The 20554-nt window shown below is 37.2% G+C and overlaps 1 protein-coding gene across 1 annotated transcript in view; it reads right to left on the bottom strand.

The window, feature by feature from the left end:
- Positions 1–20554, bottom strand: part of LOC131942015 (unconventional myosin-VI) — a 28976-nt gene that overhangs the window by 3027 nt on the left and 5395 nt on the right. Inside the window, exons 2-28 of the mRNA XM_059301673.1 lie at positions 16151–16294; positions 15303–15372; positions 14914–14987; positions 14415–14544; positions 13514–13678; positions 12804–12901; positions 12162–12326; positions 10943–11023; positions 8916–9099; positions 8116–8260; positions 7528–7685; positions 7317–7408; positions 6983–7183; positions 6789–6884; positions 6294–6485; positions 5838–5931; positions 5259–5389; positions 4632–4839; positions 4429–4519; positions 3754–3904; positions 2924–3064; positions 2060–2136; positions 1781–1859; positions 1590–1639; positions 1116–1223; positions 503–606; positions 210–341 (exon numbers count right to left, since the gene is read on the bottom strand). Coding sequence (XP_059157656.1) covers positions 210–341; positions 503–606; positions 1116–1223; positions 1590–1639; positions 1781–1859; positions 2060–2136; positions 2924–3064; positions 3754–3904; positions 4429–4519; positions 4632–4839; positions 5259–5389; positions 5838–5931; positions 6294–6485; positions 6789–6884; positions 6983–7183; positions 7317–7408; positions 7528–7685; positions 8116–8260; positions 8916–9099; positions 10943–11023; positions 12162–12326; positions 12804–12901; positions 13514–13678; positions 14415–14544; positions 14914–14987; positions 15303–15372; positions 16151–16267 — 3334 coding nt within the window. The 5' untranslated portion in view covers positions 16268–16294. The remainder of the gene's footprint in view (positions 1–209; positions 342–502; positions 607–1115; positions 1224–1589; positions 1640–1780; positions 1860–2059; positions 2137–2923; positions 3065–3753; positions 3905–4428; positions 4520–4631; positions 4840–5258; positions 5390–5837; positions 5932–6293; positions 6486–6788; positions 6885–6982; positions 7184–7316; positions 7409–7527; positions 7686–8115; positions 8261–8915; positions 9100–10942; positions 11024–12161; positions 12327–12803; positions 12902–13513; positions 13679–14414; positions 14545–14913; positions 14988–15302; positions 15373–16150; positions 16295–20554) is intronic.

The raw sequence follows: 20554 nt of genomic DNA, 5'->3' as shown, positions 1-20554 counted from the left end.
CTATAGAAACAAGGATGTCAGAAATAAAATGAAAGTTTAGCTATAGAAACATGGATGTTAGAAATAAAAAGAAAGTTTAGCTATAGAAACATTGATGAATGAAATAAAAAGAAAGTTTAGCTATAGAAAAATTGATGTCAGAAATAAAAAGAAAGTTTAGTGCTAGAAAGATGGATGTCAGATATAAAACATGAGCACTTGTGACTGACCATTGGCCTCAACAGAGTTGGGAGCGTGCTGCTCCTTCTTGTCTGTCCTCTTCTTGTTTTTCGTCTTCCATGCGTGGTAGACTTTCAAGCGGCGGTGGAACTCTTCACGACAAGCGTCCAAGAGCTCCAGATCTGTCAGAGGGGACGAGGTATAAGCTGACTTTAACTGGATTCTTACATCATGTGAGACTAGGTATAACTTTAAGCTGACTTTAACTGAGTTCATGTAAACAGTTGGTGCAACTACAGTGGGCAAGACCACAAGACATAAGACTATACGGGGTTCAACTCACCACAAGATGTGTTGATGGCATCACGTAGCTCAGCATACTTCCACTTGGTCAGGTCGTACTTCTTAGACGCAGCAGCTTTCTGTGCGGCAACAACTGAGGCAGCGCTAGGGGAGGGGACCAAAATTCATACAGTTAAATCTTGTATGTTAGCCTCAGAAAATTGACCACCAACACATACAGTTAAATCTTGTATGTTAGCCTCAGAAAATTGACCACCAACACATACAGTTAAATCTTGTATGTTAGCCTCAGAAAATTGACCACCAACACATACAGTTAAATCTTGTATGTTAGCCTCAGAAAATTGACCACCAACACATACAGTTAAATCTTGTATGTTAGCCTCAGAAAATTGACCACCAACACATACAGTTAAATCTTGTATGTTAGCCTCAGAAAATTGACCACCAACACTCATTTGTTTACAATAACTGGCCTAGTATGGTACTGATCAGTTCAATGAGAAAGAAGCTTCATTTAGCTATTCTACAATGCTTTACAAAACAAGCATGAAATAAAAGTCTACATGGGCACTTAGAACACTAAATCTAGTTCAAGTCTCATCCCAATGAAGGGTTACACACTGTTGAAACACAACTAATAGTTGAACTACCGTGGCAAGGGGGGTGGCAGGATAATATCTTCTACAGCACTCTGGTCCTCCATGGCCAGACGTAGGGCAAGCTCCCTGTCCCTGTGTTCCTGGTTCAGGGCGGCCTGTCTGTAATAGAAGGTTAAAAATGGGTTAATAACCAGTTCAGGTTAAAACTAGTTGCGGTTAAAACTGGGTTAATATCAACTAGTTATGGGTGGTTTGTCTGTTACAACTGTGTTAATAACTAGTTAAGGTTAAAGCTGTTAGAACTTCTCACTTTACACCAAGATAGCAAGCATTGATAAAACACAGGTTGTTTTGTTGTTTTATTTGCCAAGTGAAAAGTGCTTATGAGAAAACTGTTTCATATGTTAACTAGATCAATTAGCATCATTTTAAAATTCTTGTAGAGAAATCCATTACTAAAATCAGGTAAATTTTTAATAAACGTTTTTCTGTCATGAAACTAAACTTTTATTCAAACTTCCTTACCTCTGTGCATTCTCTTTAGCTTGCTCATTGAGCTGTTTCTGTAACGCCTCCTGTATAAAAAATAGAGAACAATCAAATTTTAGGTTAATTTAAAATTTTTTATTCTAAATTAATTTTCTAGACACCATATTTTTCTAGAATCTTCTATTAAAAAAAAGATTTCCTTGAGCGTCTTGTTAGCACCCCCTTACCGCAGCTTTCTTGTCCTCAGCCTCTTGTTTCTTCCTGGCTTCCTCTTCTTTCTGCCTCTTCCTCTCCAGATCAGCTTTCCTGATACGTGGGAGGAAACATTCATGGGGGAGATTAGGAGCATTTCAAGATTTGTAAGGAAAGTAGTAAACTACTCAAACAAAAAAGAAGTGATTAAACTAATTTAAACTGTCAACACGGACAAGATGAAGTAACTAAATGTATACAGTAATCTACTGGCTGCTGCATAAAGTAACAACATGGCTACCCAAGGCACTTACAACTTCCTCTGTTCTTCCTCCTCTTTACGCTTTCTTTCTTCTTCTTCTCTTTGCTTGCGCTCCAGTTCCAGTTGTTCCTAAAAGTAAGTTAGCATTAAATCTGTCATTGCAATCCAAATATGTCATTGCAAGCCAAATCTGTAATTCAACATTGATTACTGATTTCTAACCTTTTTAATCAAAATATATAATTCAGCATAGATAAGTCATCTCCAACCCTTTAAATCCCAAGCTGTAATTATACACCCACAAAAAAAATATTTAAAATTGAAAATGTGCTGCCGTAGATGACCTGTATTTTCCTATCTATCCAGGTGTGTTGAGGTACTTTACCTGTATTTTCCTATCTACCCAGGTGTGTTGAGGAGCTTTACCTGTATTTTCCTATCTACCCAGGTGTGTTGAGGTACTTTACCTGTATTTTCCTATCTACCCAGGTGTGTTGAGGTACTTTACCTGTATTTTCCTATCTATCCAGGTGTGTTGAGGAGCTTTACCTGTATTTTCCTATCTACCCAGGTGTGTTGAGGTACTTTACCTGTATTTTACTATCTACCCAGGTGTGTTGAGGTACTTTACCTGTATTTCCTATCTACCCAGGTGTGCTGAGGTACTTTACCTGTATTTTCCTACCTATCCAGGTGTGTTGAGGTACTTTACCTGTATTTTCCTACCTACCCAGGTGTGTTGAGGCACTTTACCTGTATTTTCCTACCTACCCAGGTGTGTTGAGGTACTTTACCTGTATTTTCCTATCTACCCAGGTGTGTTGAGGTACTTTACCTGTATTTCCTATCTACCCAGGTGTGTTGAGGCACTTTACCTGTATTTTCCTACCTACCCAGGTGTGTTGAGGTACTTTACCTGTATTTTCCTAAGCCTCTCCTGCTCCTCCTTGTTCTTCTGCTCCTCAAGTTTCTTGGTCAAGTCTTTGAGAAGAGAATCCATGTTTGCTGCCAGAGTGTTGGTCATCCGGGTCATTTCTTCACGCTTCATATCAGTCGTCTGAAAGACATCGATAGCAGACATGTTTATAATGAGCAATAGATAAGGGGAATAGGATCAAAGCTTTAAAACAGGATTGATGCTTTTTTTTATTCAATATTATATTCGAATACTTGATTTTGTAATTTTATTTTAGAATAAACTACATACAAAACAGAGAATTTTTATTAAACCTGCAAAACCCTGTTTCACTTGTCTTAACATAGAATAATTGACTAAAAATATTTATTTTTATACTAATCTGGAATGTGATTTTTGTAGAAAACTGAAATACTTTTGTTATCTATCAACTAAAACTAAAAATATGTATCATTTCTATGATAGGTTACTCATTAAAACTGAGATTATTTTCTTTTTCAAATAAAAAATTCTAAAAATTTATTTTAGTGCTAAGGGCATTCAATTACCATTATTTAGTGTATGTAATGTGTAGGTTAAATAAGGTGAGGAAAGATATGAGTCATTTAGCTGTATAGGTACTAAAACTAACAGGAAAAAATTAATTCTGGTCATAAAATATTCATAGCCCCATCACCAAGGGAGAGAACAAATCCATTAGAGTATCAACCACCAAGGGAGAGAACAAATCCATTAGAGTATCACCATAAAAGAGCTCCACCACCAAGGGAGAGAACTAACCCATTAGAGTATCACCATAAAGAGCTCCACCACCAAGGGAGAGAACTAACCCTAATCTTCTTGATGAAGTCCTCCTGGCTGTTCTCCACCTCCTTGACTGCCTTCATCCACTGCTCTTTTTCTTTCTTCAGCTGGGACACAATCTGGTCCATCAATGTGCGCTGAGCTTGGAACGACTTCACTTTCTGGATGGTCTCATATCTGATTGGGTGAGATAATGAACCAGTGTAAACCCACACACCCTAAACACTGACTTTCTGATTGGGAGAGATAAAATAATGAACCAGTGTAAACCCACACACCCTAAACACTGACTTTCTGATTGGGAGAGATAAAATAATGAACCAGTGTAAACCCACACACCCTAAACACTGACTTTCTGATTGGGAGAGATAAAATAATGAACCAGTGTAAACCCACACACCCTAAACACTGACTTTCTGATTGGGAGAGATAAAATAATGAACCAGTGTAAACCCACACACCCTAAACACTGACTTTCTGATTGGGAGAGATAAAATAATGAACCAGTGTAAACACACTCAACCTAATCACTGACTTTCTGATTGGGAGAGATAAAATAATGAACCAGTGTAAACCCACACACCCTAAACACTTTCTGATTGGGAGAGATAAAATAATGAACCAGTGTAAACCCACACACCCTAAACACTGACTTTAGAAATGTAGAGCTGAATGTTGATAAGAACAAACAAAATATTTACTTAGGTTTGAACTTTCTGGCACATCTCCACATCCTCACATGGGCCTGAATCATAATGAACTTGGTGGCACGATAGCGGATCTTATTTTTTACTGAAAATTTTAAAAAATATTTAAAGTAACATTTTAATGATTGGAAATTTTAAACTAGTTAAAAACAAAGTAAGAGTCATTTTTTCTAGGCCATGGCTACAGGGGTTCTCACATTTAATGACTGACAGGGTGCACCACTGGGCCTTCTTCCAGCGGGACTGGAGCAGCCACTTCTTGACCTTCTTGACCAACTCAGCCAGGTTCTCTGGGTCACTCTTCATGATCTGGTCAAACTCAGCAAACTTGCCAGGACGGAAGAAAACCTTGGTCAGCCCAAACTTGAAGTCCTTCTCGTCCAGGCCCAGAGCCTTGAACAGTGACTGAAACAGTGGACAGAGGCCTTTAGGATTCATGCTCAACGCGATGTATAAGGCTATACAGGAGTGGACTTTGAACAACAGTGACTGAAACAGTGGACAGAGACCTTTAGGATTCATGCTCAACGTGATCTATAAGGCTATACAGGAGTGGACTTTGAACAACAGTGACTGAAACAGTGGACAGAGACCTTTAGGATTCATGCTCAACCCGATGTATAAGGCTATACAGGAGTGGACTTTGAACAACAGTGACTGAAACAGTGGACAGAGACCTTTAGGATTCATGCTCAACGTGATCTATAAGGCTATACAGGAGTGGACTTTGAACAACAGTGACTGAAACAGTGGACAGAGACCTTTAGGATTCATGCTCAACATGATGTATAAGGCTATACAGGAGTGGACTTTGAACAACTTACTTTACAGAAGAGGCGTGGGTCAAGGCGAGACAACTCTGGTGGCAGATACTTCTTGTACATGTTGTACAGCTCAGAGAACTGTGTACGCGAGGGGTAGCCTTGCTGCATAAGGTCCAACACTGACACCATGCCTGTCAGAGTGCAAAGGTTAAAGGTTAGGTTGACACCAACAAGCAGGTAATACAGAGTGTCAGAGTGCATGGGTTAAAGGTTAGGATTACACCAACAAGTAGGTCTAGCACATATGGTTAGTAGGTTCGGTTTAGATTTAATTTTTCACTAATAAGGAATTGATGAGTTATTAAATAGAATAAGTGTATTGTATGGATGAATTCGCAGTTCATTAAGTTTTGTTGATTATAATTATTAGACTTTCATTTTTTTTGGACATTTGAAGGCCAGAAAGTGAATTTTGAAGTGTAAGAGATGTTTTGAAAATAAATTTTAAGCAAAGGAGATATTTAAATTTTAAAAATGTAGAAGGCAATTAAAATGTTTAGAATGTATGAGGTAATTAGTACGTAATTTAAACATTTAATATTTAGGTAATAAAAATGAGCTGAATGTGAATCAACTGACCTGCACATTGGAGCTGGCTGAGAATGTTTGACCCTTCAAACATGTGGTCAACCATTTTAGCATTAGGCTTAATACAACGGATGAAGTTGGTGCCCTAGGGGAAAACACAATTTGAAATATCATGAATGTCATTTATCAGAGAACGGAACTATCTTAAACTTACAACACTTCAGTGACCTATTCACATGCATCTGGTACTGACCATATAGAAATAATATCAAATTGTACAAAAAAGAAAGGCATTAAAATTTTTAAAATAAATCTAAAATAATTAAAATGGTACAAATTCCAATATACCATAAGTATCTGTTGACATGCTAAGCTCCTGCTCTAGTCCAAAAACTAAACTCTTACTGTAGTTTTGCTAGTCCAAAAACTAAGCTCTTACTGTAGTTTTGCTAGTCCAAAAACTAAGCTCTTACTGTAGTTTTGCTAGTCCAAAAACTAAGCTCTTACTGTAGTTTTGAGCTTCTCCATGAGGATAGACAGCTGTTTCCTGAACTTGGAGCCCACACTGATGAAGTTGAGCTTGCCTGCTGTAGACTCCGTGTCCTGGAAGAGCTTCTTGAGCAGGGGGTTCTTGGTATCTTGGATCAGGAACTCCAGGGACGCATGCAGGGCGTCGTTGTTCTTCTCAATAAACTGGGTCTGTGGGGAGCAGTGGGTGTTATAGGTTAGGGGGGTTAAAGGTTGGAGGGGAGTTACACCTACAGCTGGGTTTTACAGGTAGATTTTAGCTACAGGTAAATTTTACAAGTTTTAATAGCTACAGGTAGGTTTTAGAGGTTGGTAGGTTGGAGGATTTTGGCTAGGTAGGTTTTCCTGTTGTAGATTATAGCTATAGGTAGGTTGTACATGTGGGTTATGGTGGTCAGTGGGTTATGGTGACCGGTGGGCTACACAGGTGTGGGTTATTACTACAGGTGGGTAGAAACCAAATAGTAAACTTACAGTGTGATAGCAAACAGCCCCAGCAAAATGGCGAATCAAAAATCCCTCTGTGTCTCGAACATCTCTGTGGAATTTGAGCTTGGATTTTCTTGGAACCTGAGACATTCAAGGAATAAATTTGGATTACATAACATGTTGATGACATACTATACTTGTCCGTCTCAACCTGCGAAATGAGCAGCATACAAACGTACACTGAGCCTGAAGTGATCCTTGTTGCGGGAGTGGACTTCGCTGGTGAAGTGGTCATACTTGGGTGTGGGCAGCTTGCTCTCCTCATCCAGCAGGTCAAAGATGCCGCAGCCCTTGGCCTCAATCAGCTCGATACAATCCTGGTTGTCTGTCCACTCAATCTTCTTCACATTCAAGCCTTCCTTGTCATAGAGTTGTTGCTCCTGATCAGAGAAAGACACATATGTAACTTAAATATTTCAGATGATATTCGGGTCAGAAGTCTGACCTACATTACTGACCTACATTACAGCAAATTGATTTGTTATGCTAGCAGCAGGCATCTACTAGACTTACTTCTTTTAGGATTCTGTCGTTGAAGAACTGTTGCAACTTTTCATTACAGTAGTTGATACAAAACTGCTCAAAACTGTTCACTTGGAAATATTCTGTCAAGCAATAATTAAAAGGAGTTTATTTTTATCAGTGGTCTGATTTATTAATATACCCATAGATGTTATACAATGTTATTAAAAATGAGGAGATGAAAGATGGCTTAAAGACTCACCAAATCCAGCAATGTCCAACACACCGATGTAGCTAACAGAGGTACCAAATGGGATGGCCTTGTTGACCATATCAACGATGTAGTCGAACATACGCGAGTAGACAGCCTTGGCTAAAGCATCTCTAGCATTGGAGGCTTCAGAGGTCTTCAGGGGGACCCTGTACAAGGTAAACATTAGGGTAAAATTTTCAAAGTCACCACGTACAAGGTAAACATTAGGGTAACATTTTCAGGGGGACCCTGTACAAGGTAAACATTAGGGTAACATTTTCAGGGGGACCCTGTACAAGGTAAACATTAGGGTAACATTTTCAAGGTCACCCTGTACAAGGTAAACATTAGGGTCATATTTTCAAGATCAAACTGTACAAGGTAAACATTAGGCTCATATTTTCAAGGTCACCCTGTAAACATTAGGATATTTTCAGGGGGACCCTGCACAAGGCAACCAGTGTCATATTTTCAAGGGCACCATGTACAAGGTAAACATTAGGCTAAACTTTAGGGTAACATTTTAGGGGGACCCTGTACAAGGTAAACATTCTCATCAAAGTATGACTTAGAGCGCCACCTGCTGGTGTAACTCACTTGATAGCCGTCCCCTTAGAGCCACCCCTGGTGGCCTGCATGACCCTGCTGATCAACGAGTCTCTCAGTTCATCCTTGTCCACAGACAGAAGTGACGCAGCCATCTGCAGTGAATCTTCAGCTGCTTTCACCACCTTGCAGCCACCTGGTGAGGTCAGATTTGTTTTTTGGTGAGGTCAGATTTGTTTTTTGGTGAGGTCAGATTGTTTTTTTGTGAGGTCAGATTGTTTTTTGGTGAGGTCAGGTTTGTTTTTTGTGAGGTCAGATTGTTTTTTGTGAGGTCAGATTGTTTTTTGTGAGGTCACATTTGTTTTTTGGTGAGGTCAGATTTGTTTTTTGGTGAGGTCACATTTGTTTTTTGGTGAGGTCAGATTTGTTTTTTGGTGAGGTCAGATTTGTTTTTTGGTGAGGTCAGATTTGGTTTTTTGTGAGGTCAGATTTGTTTTTGGTGAGGTCAGATTTGGTTTTTTGTGAGGTCAGATTTGGTTTTTTGGTGAGGTCAGATTTGTTTTTTGGTGAGGTCAGATTTGTTTTTTGGTGAGGTCACATGGGCAAGATTTAACCAGGATTTCTTCAAGATTAAAAAAAAAATAAACACACAAATGGATTGCATAATTAGCTCTGGTTAGAAGGCCAAGAGAAGAAAAACCTTTCAATAAAATCTGTACTAAAACAAAATCTAATTACCTAACAAGAAAATTTGAATGAAAAAACTGCAAAAACCATAAGCTCATGAAATAAGCTATGTGACAACAAGACAATTTTAAAGCTACTCAAAACTTGTTGAAAGATTTAAAAACCTTTTGCATCATCAGCGTTGTCCTCAAAAGAAATGTTGCCCAGATGTAAAATGGCTGCCACAAGAGCGTAGATGCCCAGCCTCTCTTCATCCTTGAAGCCCAGGTGCTTCATGGCGGCATCACACACATTGAAGTCTTGGATGTCGTCCAGCACTGGGTCCCTCAGACTTCCTTGTTTCAGGTACTGACAGGTGGGAAAGATTTCAGCGTTATAGGGCAGAACCACATACATAGACTAGCCAACTTGTTCTGATCAAATTTACAGTGAGTGAAATAAAATCTTATTACTTTAACAAATAATAAGGATATGTATTTAAGTTATAAGACTAAAATATACACCTTCTTACCCCTAGGATTCATTCTGAGAACATTTAAAGACAAATGGAATCGCAATGTGACATTCATAACAAATCAACATATTTGAAATATTCTTTTATTGTTATAATGTTTTAGTAAAATAAATTGTGACTGAAATCTTCCAAGAAACTATTTTTTAGATCTTTAATTTTCACATTTTAATCTAAATTTTAAGATTAAGTAAAATAGAATAACTTTAAATTGTATCAACAATTTGGCGTGTTAACAAAATAAAAATTATCTGATTTAAAAATGAAACGCCAGTTTATTATTTTACTATGATAGTAAGAGAAAAATTAGCTAAAATTGATTTCAGAGAGAGATAAACAATTACAATCTAGAACACAAAATGGAGGACGATATTTATCATTGTATGTGTGTATAAAGCAAAGCACTAGGCAAGAAACCAGCAAGCTAACACCAATACCTATTGTTTTTTTTTTCTGCACTAACATATGCCTAGGTATACTGCCTAATTATTAATGACACCTCAATAAGAAATGGTAATTGTAAGCTGTAATAAAAAGTCCCACTTTGATGAAAAAATCAGATAAAAATTTAGTTTATGTTGAACAATTAGAAATGTAAATGTATTAAGTGTTTAACAAATGTTATGTTTATGTAAATTTGCATTATGTTGCAATTTAAAACTGTATGTAGATTAGGTTATTGTTAAATATGATGATGTTAAAAAATGGTATGTTATGTAAATACGGTTATTGTGAACATAATGTGACAAAGTTGTATGTAAACTCGGGAGATGTTGAGATAAAAAGTTGTATGTAAACTCAGTTGGGAGATGTTGACATAAAAAGTTGTATGTAAACTCGGGAGATGTTGAAATAAAAAGTTGTATGTAAACTCTGGAGATGTTGAGATAAAAAGTTGTATGTTAACTCGGGAGATGTTGAGATAAAAAGTTGTATGTAAACTCTGGAGATGTTGAGATAAAAAGTTGTATGTAAACTCTGGAGATGTTGAGATAAAAAGTTGTATGTTAACTCGGGAGATGTTGAGATAAAAAGTTGTATGTAAACTCAGTTGGGAGATGTTGAGATAAAAAGTTGTACGTAAACTCAGTGGGAGATGTTGAGATAAAAAGTTGTATGTAAACTCTGGAGATGTTGAGATAAAAAGTTGTATGTAAACTCAGTTGGGAGATGTTGAGATAAAAAGTTGTATGTAAACTCGGGAGATGTTGAGATAAAAAGTTGTATGTAAACTCAGTTGGGAGATGTTGAGATACAAAGTTGTATGTAAACTCGGGAGATGAGATAAAAAGTTGTATGTAAACTCAGTTGGGAGATGTTGACATAAAAAGTTGTATGTAAACTCGGGAGATGTTGAAATAAAAAGTTGTATGTAAACTCTGGAGATGTTGAGATAAAAAGTTGTATGTAAACTCGGGAGATGTTGAAATAAAAAGTTGTATGTAAACTCAGTTGGGAGATGTTGAAATAAAAAGTTGTATGTAAACTCAGTTGGGAGATGTTGAAATAAAAAGTTGTATGTAAACTCAGTTGGGAGATGTTGAAATAAAAAGTTGTATGTAAACTCAGTTGGGAGATGTTGAAATAAAAAGTTGTATGTAAACTCAGTTGGGAGATGTTGAAATAAAAAGTTGTATGTAAACTCGGGAGATGTTGAGATAAAAAGTTGTATGTACTCACCTGTTGACTCTTCCTGTTGTCACTCATATTCTTTTCTGACTTGCGGTTGCAAAAGTACTGAGTGTTCCCTCTTTTCAAGTACTATGATACATCAAGTATAAACATCACACTAACACAACATCAAAAAGTTTCTCTTATGTTATAGAGGCATGCAATCTACCCGCATGGTTATATGAGGACAGGATACAATCAGCTTGTGACTAAATAAAAATTCATTTCTTCAACAGGGATTAAAGAATAAAAACTCATTTATTCTTCAGAGATTAAAGAATAAAAATTCTACTGAACAAAAACCACTGTTTATCTACTTGGATTTTTTGCTACACATTGAATTTATTTTAAAAAAAAATTTTAAACTTTTTTTAAAAACTTTAAAAGCAATTATGCTTAACTTAATTAAATTGTTAATATAATTGTAACTGAAATAAAATTTTAAAAGTGTATTTAGTTATGATATCCCTAGGTCGAACGTCAATAATTTTACTTTTCAAAACATTGTTTATCAATACACGCTTTAAAAAATATTTGGTTTTAAATTTTTAAAAGATTAAAATAAATAAACACATTTAATAATTTAAGTTAAAGGGCATTAGCACCATTGTTAACAGGCAAAACTACAAATGTAAATCTTCAGTGCACAAAGAAAAATTTGGCTTCGACTTTGCTCCTAGAAACTCTACATTTATTCTTAGATATCTGGTACTGATAAACAGTTATTGCCATAAAAACCAACAAATTATTTCAAAACAAACACTGAACTTAATAAAATGCGTTCTGCTTTATGTACTAAGTCAAAAATATATGAAACAAACAAAGTATAAAGAATTATTTGATAATTTTACAAGAAAACATAAAAAGCAAGTTCAACCAAAACAACTAAAGCCAATAAATAATGTCAACCAAAAAAAATATTCAAATAAATGTGCGTATAAAGAAAACCTAACATATCTGTTATAAAGTCATAAAATAAAGTCAAGAAAATCTAATTTATCAGCCAAAAGTCATAAAATAAAGTCAACCTTCAAATTTTTACAAAACCTAGAACTGTTATATTTATTTACCAGATTATTCAAGAACTATTGAAAGCTAGAATGAAAAATCTAAGGTGGACAAATTGAAAAAAAAAGCAGTGCTTTTCAGTTGTATTTTAAATTTAACTAAGTGCCTAAAGTGAAGGAAATCCCAAAGTAATGAGGCCTGACTTATGCCAGACTTTTACCTGGTACTGGTCAGGTGCCCCAAGCTTGAATTTCTGCCGCAGGTCTTCAGGTGAACCTGCACACAGCCTGTAGAAGATGTGGTAGTTGCGCTCCTCTGAGGACTGCGTACAAATACGGCTCTTCTCAAGCAAATAATGGGAGATGAACCCGCCACACACAGAATTCTGAAAGCAGAAGAGGTTTAACTTAACCACCAGTTTTCTACTTCCTTTAGCAGCAGAGGATTGTAATTATACCAATTATCTATACATGTTACGTCCAGGTTAGTTTCAGATAAATAACAACTCTTCGTGACTACATTCACTACTTTTATTCCGTCTCAAATATATACATTCAAGACTAGCCCTCGTCCTAATCGCTAGCAACTAATCCCTGACAATCATTCACTCCAGCTTTTATATCGCATTCGACCTTGGGATAACAATACATAAACACACCGGGGTTAACAATACTCTAAGGTAAACTCAACTCACACACGCACTCTCCCCTAATTCTAGATTATTGTAACCTATTTCTATCTAACCTACAACTGACCCGTAACAACACAGATTTAGTCTACAAAGGCATCAGAAATAAATTGTGCCAGAAAAAAGAATCGCCCAAGACCAGCTACTCTAAATGAGCTGAAAGAGTTGTCTGACCTTGTTGTCAAAGTGAATCTCCACAAACTTGCCAAAGCGGCTGCTGTTGTTGTTCCTCACAGTTTTAGCATTTCCAAAAGCTTCAAGCAGTGGATTTGCTGAAAGCATACAGTATAGAATCTTAGCATGCCTCTGAACCCAACACCTTATAAGAATTTACACAGTTAGTAACTATAATACATTATCTTACTAGGCAAAATATTTTTTTAGTTGAACCTCTCTCATAAATAACATATTTTAGTTTAATTTAATTTAAATATTAAAATTTTTTGTAGGAACAGAATTAACTTTGGTGGAAGGGTTTGACTTTGGTGGAAGGGTTTGACTTTGGTGGAAGGGTTTGACTTTGGTGGAAGGGTTTGACTTTGGTGGAAGGGTTTGACTTTGGTGGAAGGGTTTGACTTTGGTGGAAGGGTTTGACTTTGGTGGAAGGGTTTGACTTTGGTGGATGGGTTTGACTTTGGTGGATGGGTTTGACTTTGGTGGAAGGGTTTGACTTTGGTGGAAGGGTTTGACTTTGGTGGATGGGTTTGACTTTGGTGGATGGGTTTGACTTTGGTGGATGGGTTTGACTTTGGTGGAAGGGTTTGACTTTGGTGGAAGGGTTTGACTTTGGTGGAAGGGTTTGACTTTGGTGGAAGGGTTTGATTTTGGTGGAAGAGTTTGACTTTGGTGGAAGGGTTTGACTTTGGTGGAAGGGTTTGACTTACATTCCAGGATCCGCTGCTCTATGGGACCGGCATGTGTCCCCCAGCTCTCTGTCAGGTACTTGAGGACATGCTTGGTTGACTCCGTCTTGCCGGCACCTGACTCACCACTGACGATGATTGACTGACTGCTCTTGGTCACCTTCATGTCACGGTAGGCTTTGTCAGCTGACAACAGACACGCAGACATACTTTAAATCACTGACACAGTCACTTCATCATTTTACATTTTTTTATGTAGCTAATTGTAATTAAAATTAAAAGTTTTAAACATTTTGTGTTTTATGTGGAATGTTATCTTCTCATAAAACGTAACACTACAACTGCAGAATTTAACTTACTGTATATTAAAACCAATTGAAATATTTTTTTAAAAATCCACTAAATATCAAAAGATTTTTTCATCCAGATTGGATTGTAACTTAATTGTACGTGATTAACTTGTAAAATTACAAAATAATGTTGCTGTACACAGTTCACTGTTGGCGCAGTTAGCTAAGGCAAAAAGTGCACAACTTCTAGGAATAACTGCACATAGACATGAGGTGGTAATGTCCCCAAAGACTTTCCCAGATTCTACACCTACCTATAGCATAGACATGAGGTGGTAATGTTACACCTACCTATAGCATAGACATGAGGTGGTAATGTTACACCTACCTATAGCATAGACATGAGGTGGTAATATTACACCTACCTATAGCATAGACATGAGGTGGCAATGTCCCCAAAGACTTGCCCAGATTCTACACCTACCTATAGCATAGACATGAGGTGGTAATGTTACACCTACCTATAGCATAGACATGAGGTGGTAATGTTACACCTACCTATAGCATAGACATGAGGTGGTAATATTACACCTACCAATAGCATAGACATGAGGTGGTAATGTTACACCTACCTATAGCATAGACATGAGGTGGTAATGTCCCCAAAGACTTGCCCTGATATTTCTTGATTGTTGCGACTGTGTACAAGTCAGGAACCTCATAGTACGGGTTTATGGCAATCAGAATGTTTGCAGTGTATGTCTGTGGACATAATAGTGATAAACATACAAATATAAGACTTTAAACAGTGTTTAAACATACATTACAATATAAAATTTGAGAAACTATCTTGTTTTAAAAGTGTATGCGTTGAAGTAATCTTATGAATAGATAATTTAGATAACTAAAAACGTATTAATTAATTTTATAAGAGGTCCATAGACAAATTATAAATATACACATATTCATGTTTGGATGAGTTTAAAACTGTTGAATATTATATTGAGTTAAAAGCCATTTTGGTGTTGATGAAATACACAAGGTACCCAGTGGTACAGCTTATAGTTACACTGTACCAGTGTGGGTTGTTTTGATGGTGTAGGAAGGGGTAAAAAACACAGTGTAACTTACATAGATCTGGTTCTTCATGTATCTGATTTTAATGTTGTGTAGAAGAGTTGCCTCATTCAGATACATCAAGGCACCTAGAAATTGATTACGTTAGTGTGACACAAAAAATCATAGAATACATCCCAAAATTATTTTATAATAAAGGATGATTGTATTCACAATTTAAAAAATGTTGTCTGGGTTTTCATAACTACTAATTCAGAATAATTCAGAGGAAAGAAAACTTGGTCCAAAAAGCTTCTTTGAAAAAACAATCCAGTCGATTCATAAATAGCAACATAGATAACATTTACAATTTGTAGAATTTAATTTCTAAAAGTTTCAAATAACAGAAAAATGTCAATTGTTCACAAATCAGGATAAAGGGAGGCAATCGTTTATTCACTCACAGTTATCCTCACAGTCCTTGTTGTCATACTCCTCAGCAGGGAAGGTTCTGTCGTACAGCGAGTTGATTGTCTGCAAGTTTTGTAGTCAAATAATGTTATAACATAGACATTGTAAATTGATTGTCTGCAAGTTTTGTAGTCAAATAATGTTATAACATAGACAATGTAAATTGATTGTCTGCAAGTTTTGTAGTCAAATAATGTTATAACATAGACATTGTAAATTGATTGTCTGCAAGTTTTGTAGTCAAATAATGTTATAACATAGACATTGTAAATTGATTGTCTGCAAGTTTTGTAGTCAAATAATGTTATAACATAGACATTGTAAATTGATTGTCTGCAAGTTTTGTAGTCAAATAATGTTAGAACATAGACATTGTAAATTGATTGTCTGCAAGTTTTGTAGTCAAATAATGTTATAACATAGACATTGTAAATTGATTGTCTGCAAGTTTTGTAGTCAAATAATGTTATAACATAGACATTGTAAATTGATTGTCTGCAAGTTTTGTAGTCAAATAATGTTAGAACATAGACATTGTAAATTGATTGTCTGCAAGTTTTGTAGTCAAATAATGTTATAACATAGACATTGTAAATTGATTGTCTGCAAGTTTTGTAGTTGAATTGATTATGTAACATAATATTGCGTTATATAACATATATTTCAATTTATTAGAGACATATCAATCTTAATTTTAAAGTTTAAATGTATGCCTACTGCTTTTCACAAGAGCAACATTTTTATCAAAACATGATTCATTACAATACAAGGTTAATTCGTTGGATTTTCTCTGAATTGAGGTTTTATATGAATCATATGAAATATGAGAGGCTCTACTTACAGTCCCCGGGGCATCGAAGGGCTCGATACAAATTGTATCCGAGCCTATGTCCACAATCCGGCCTAGCTTAAAGCCCTCAATATTGTGAGGGACCCAGACCCTCTTTCCCCCGTCCATTCTGAGTTAGTTCAACTTAACCAGAATCTGAAACAAAGAAAAAAATCATTACATTTTAGAATAGAATTGTCAATTGACTTTAGATCTATTTAGCAACTATAGTTACAAAGTTTAATATTTTTAAATCATTCATAATTAATATCGCACTAAAAACCAAATTCCAAATTAAATAATATTAAATAGGCCTTTTAATTATTAAAGCTAAAAAATAAAATCAATACCAATAATCTCATTAATGATTGGGGGGGGGGGGGTAAATTTGTTCTCAATATAATTTGTAGTCCTAGAGTTAGACACCAGTGAAGTGCATTCATTAATAACAAATATTAAATAACTAATAAGACTGTAAACAGATCACATACACATCTAGATCTATGTTTAGTAAAATTATTTGACTGCTTCAACTACTCTGGAAATCAGTGAGAGCTACGAGATCTGATTAGACGCATCATCCGTTGAGGTACTGATTAAGTGGGTCAACACAGACACATCGAAGCGTGTAAACCAACACACCAAAGCCGACTACAAATAATCCACCGGGACACGCAAACTTCGTCCTTGTTTTTTATAAACCACTGACTGGATTATTCCCCTGCTAGTCACTGGCCAGCTTGTGTGACGACACATCAATGGAAACATTTGATCGTCTGATACCAGTGGTTCTCGTGTTGTCAAGCGAACACCAGACACGTCGATTAAAACATACGTTGTGTAGTTTTATACTGTGTAGGCCTTCAACATTGAGGTTTATTTCTTTTGTTTAAAGAAACGCAAGGGTACGCAAAATAATGGATCCACAATATTTTTAAAATGGGGGTGGGGTCCGGGGGGGGGGGGGAGATGGACTTTATTGACGGCCTAATTGTTTTTTTAAAGGAATACAAACTGATCAAAATCCTAATCTTGAGCCAGCTTATTTAAAATTTTATCAAGAAAAATCTTGCTTCAATAATAGGAGGGGGAGGAAAGGAAGCATTACGTCAGATATGGACAATACTATGTGCAAATTTAAAACTAAAAACTAGTTTAAAAATAACATGGAGTCAAACAACTGTGTCAAACTGAAACAGACCCATCGTTCTTTATTTTGAATGCTGGATTTAACCAATAAGAATTGAGAACCATTGATGTGGCAGCTCCCTGGTCCCCTCAATGTCGGCCTACAAATACCACGTCTGCTATAAAAACGGCACTAATTCCTCAAGGCTAACTGGTCTTTAGGCTTTAGCTGTTGAAGTAACGTCAGCATCACCTGGCATTCGTTTGGTTTTTAAATTTCTAATCATACAACATTTCAATAGTTTACACACGTATCCGGATCAATATCGAGAGGTGATCTATGACCTAATTAAGTTCCGTGTGTGACCAAGCACCGTATGGGGATCTGTAGAGGCAATTTATTTGTTCCAACCTTCACGCTAATTTAAATAAGACAGAGTAGACGACACGACGGCCGGATAGAACAAGTTTTTGATGAATGAGTCACGGCAGGTAAATATATAATCGAGAAGAGCCGTTGGAAATGAAACAAAAGTCCTAACTCCTACTGATTCCCGATGAACTAAAAATACCTACACTTTAAAACAAAGTACCCGCATATAAATTATCACGACCTCACAAGATCAGGTCAACTCACACGATCACTTCACCTCACACGATCACGTCACCTCACACGATCACGACACAAGATCAAGATCACGTCACACGATCACGTCACCTCACACGATCACGACACAAGATCAAGATCACGTCACACGATCACGTCACCTCACACGATCACGACACAAGATCAAGATCACGTCACACGATCACGTCACCTCACACGATCACGACACAAGATCAAGATCACGTCACACGATCACGTCACCTCACACGATCACGTCATCTCACAAGATCACGTCACTTCACAAGATCACGCCAACTCACACGATCACGTCACCTCACAAGATCACGTCACCTCACAAGATCACGTCACCTCACAAGATCACGTCACCTCACAAGATCACGTCACCTCACACGATCACGTCACTTCACAAGATCACGTCACCTCACAAGATCACGTAACGGCCAGTGTGATACGATAATGTCAGCCGACATCGACGTACTATCACGTTTCAGTCATTTATAAAAAAATTAAATAAAAACGAGTGAAAAACTACAACGATGGTTGTCATGGATACACCTACATATTTACATTCATTTTTAATTACCTATAACTGCTGCACTATTTAGTTTGGTTTGTATTTTCTCCGCTTTCACGCACAGCTAAGTAATAATCATTTATTAATTATTCCTTTATCTTAATTTTTTTCCTAGAATAATCTTGCAGAAGAAAATGGTACAAAAAATGTTGCAGAACAAAATGTTGCAGAACAAAATGTTGCAAAACAAAATGTTGTAGAAGATGTACACATGGTTTAGTCGAGCCTGTGTTAATAGTGTTATCTCCCCTACCCGGAAGTAACGGTTCGACGTTTAAAAGCCTTGACCCTTTATCAGCATATTATTACCTCAATATAGTAAGGACATGATTGTTGTACCAGTTTAGACAATATGGTCGATGAAGGGGGAAGTTAGCCGTAACAAGACTCACCCAAATATCTGTTGAATGAGTTCCATGACAAATGATCTCAGGACAAATTCCATGGCTATAAAGTGGCGCCCTAGAACCTGGCTATGAAGTGGCGCCCGATACCCTGGCTATAAAGTGGCGCCCGATACCCTGGCTATAAAGTGGCGCCCTATACCCTGGCTATAAAGTGGCGCCCTATACCCTGGCTATAAAGTGGCGCCCTATACCCTGGCTTTAAAGTGGCGCCCTATATCCCAGTTCTCAAACGAAGTGATTGGCCGTACACATTGCCTGTTGTATCTACTAGATCCCCGCCGTGTTGTCTCAGTTCGTGTTATCTGGTTCATCTAATTAGGTTAATTAAGTTCGCTAAACTTGTCCATCTTCGATACCGGGTACTCGTATAGATAGTAGTGCTAGAATATACGACCAGTGTTTCTTCCAGACTGTTTTCTCCGGGGGGGGGGGGGACACTTGTATACGACACACAGTCAACCTTATGTCCCCCCCCCCCCGTATATCCCCGTCCCGCCCACTCCATTTGTAAAGGAATTTGTCAAGAATCAATTCGCCTGCATCCACAAATAGCAAACTTTGTACACACCCCGGGTAAAATGGTTGGTGGGACCAAGTTCGTGTTCAACACACTGAAACCAGTCAAACAAGTTCCGGAAATGAAGTGCTACACACATTTGTGTGGGGGATAGTGTGGCTACTCAATACAAGGGACACACATTTGTGTGGGGGATAGTTTGGCTACTCAATAGAAGGGATACACACACACATTTGTGGGAGATGTGGGGCTACTCAATAGAAGGGACACACACATTTGTGTGGGGGATAGTTTGGCTACTCAATAGAAGGGATACACACACATTTGTGTGGGGGGTAGTTTGGCTACTCAATAGAAGGGATACACACACATTTGTGTGGGGGATAGTGTGGCTACTCAATACTAGGGACACACACATTTGTGTGGGGGATAGTTTGGCTACTCAATAGAAGGGGGACACACATTTGTGTGGGGGATAGTTTGGCTACTCAATAGAAGGGATACACACACATTTGTATGGGGGGTAGTGTGGCTACTCAATAGAAGGGGGACACACATTTGTGTGGGGGATAGTTTGGCTACTCAATAGATAGGATGCACGAATTTTTATAGCAAGTCAAGAACAAGAGAGTTCACATACAAAATAATAAATATTTGATGTAAGTTATTGTAAGTGCTCTCCAACCCAGATTTTGCTACAGCACATGTAGGCCTTTGCAAGTCTGATAAAAACATCCCGGGTAAAATCAATACAGCCAGCAGTTTAAAAACTTGTCCATTGTTTCACGAGGTCTCGGCGATGGCATTTCCTGGCTAGAAAACTTTGCTCAAAACATAACCTAGTAACATTATTCCCCCACCCTTTGTTTAGAACGTCGTACCAAAGGAATTGTTTCTTCTAGACTTTTTTCTCGGGGGGGGGGGGGGGGGGGGGGTTAACCTGAAATTTCCGGGGGGGGGGGGGGGGGGGGCAGTGTTAAAAGTATATATTTTCTATATAAATTCCATTTCGTTCGGGGGGGGGGGGGGGAGTAGACTTTAAGAAACTCTCTGCTAGTGAGTGTGTAGGGTGGGGTATGTCATGGAGATTAAAAAGTATGTATATATATATATATATATATATATATATATATATATATATATATATATATATATATATATA

The sequence above is a fragment of the Physella acuta genome, unplaced genomic scaffold (genome assembly GCF_028476545.2).
Source record: "Physella acuta isolate Inbredline_101_S28 unplaced genomic scaffold, ASM2847654v3 ptg000381l, whole genome shotgun sequence".
Classification (NCBI taxonomy): Eukaryota; Metazoa; Mollusca; class Gastropoda; family Physidae; genus Physella; species Physella acuta.
Note: the sequence above shows the minus strand (reverse complement) of the source record. Positions and strands in the feature narration are given on the sequence as shown.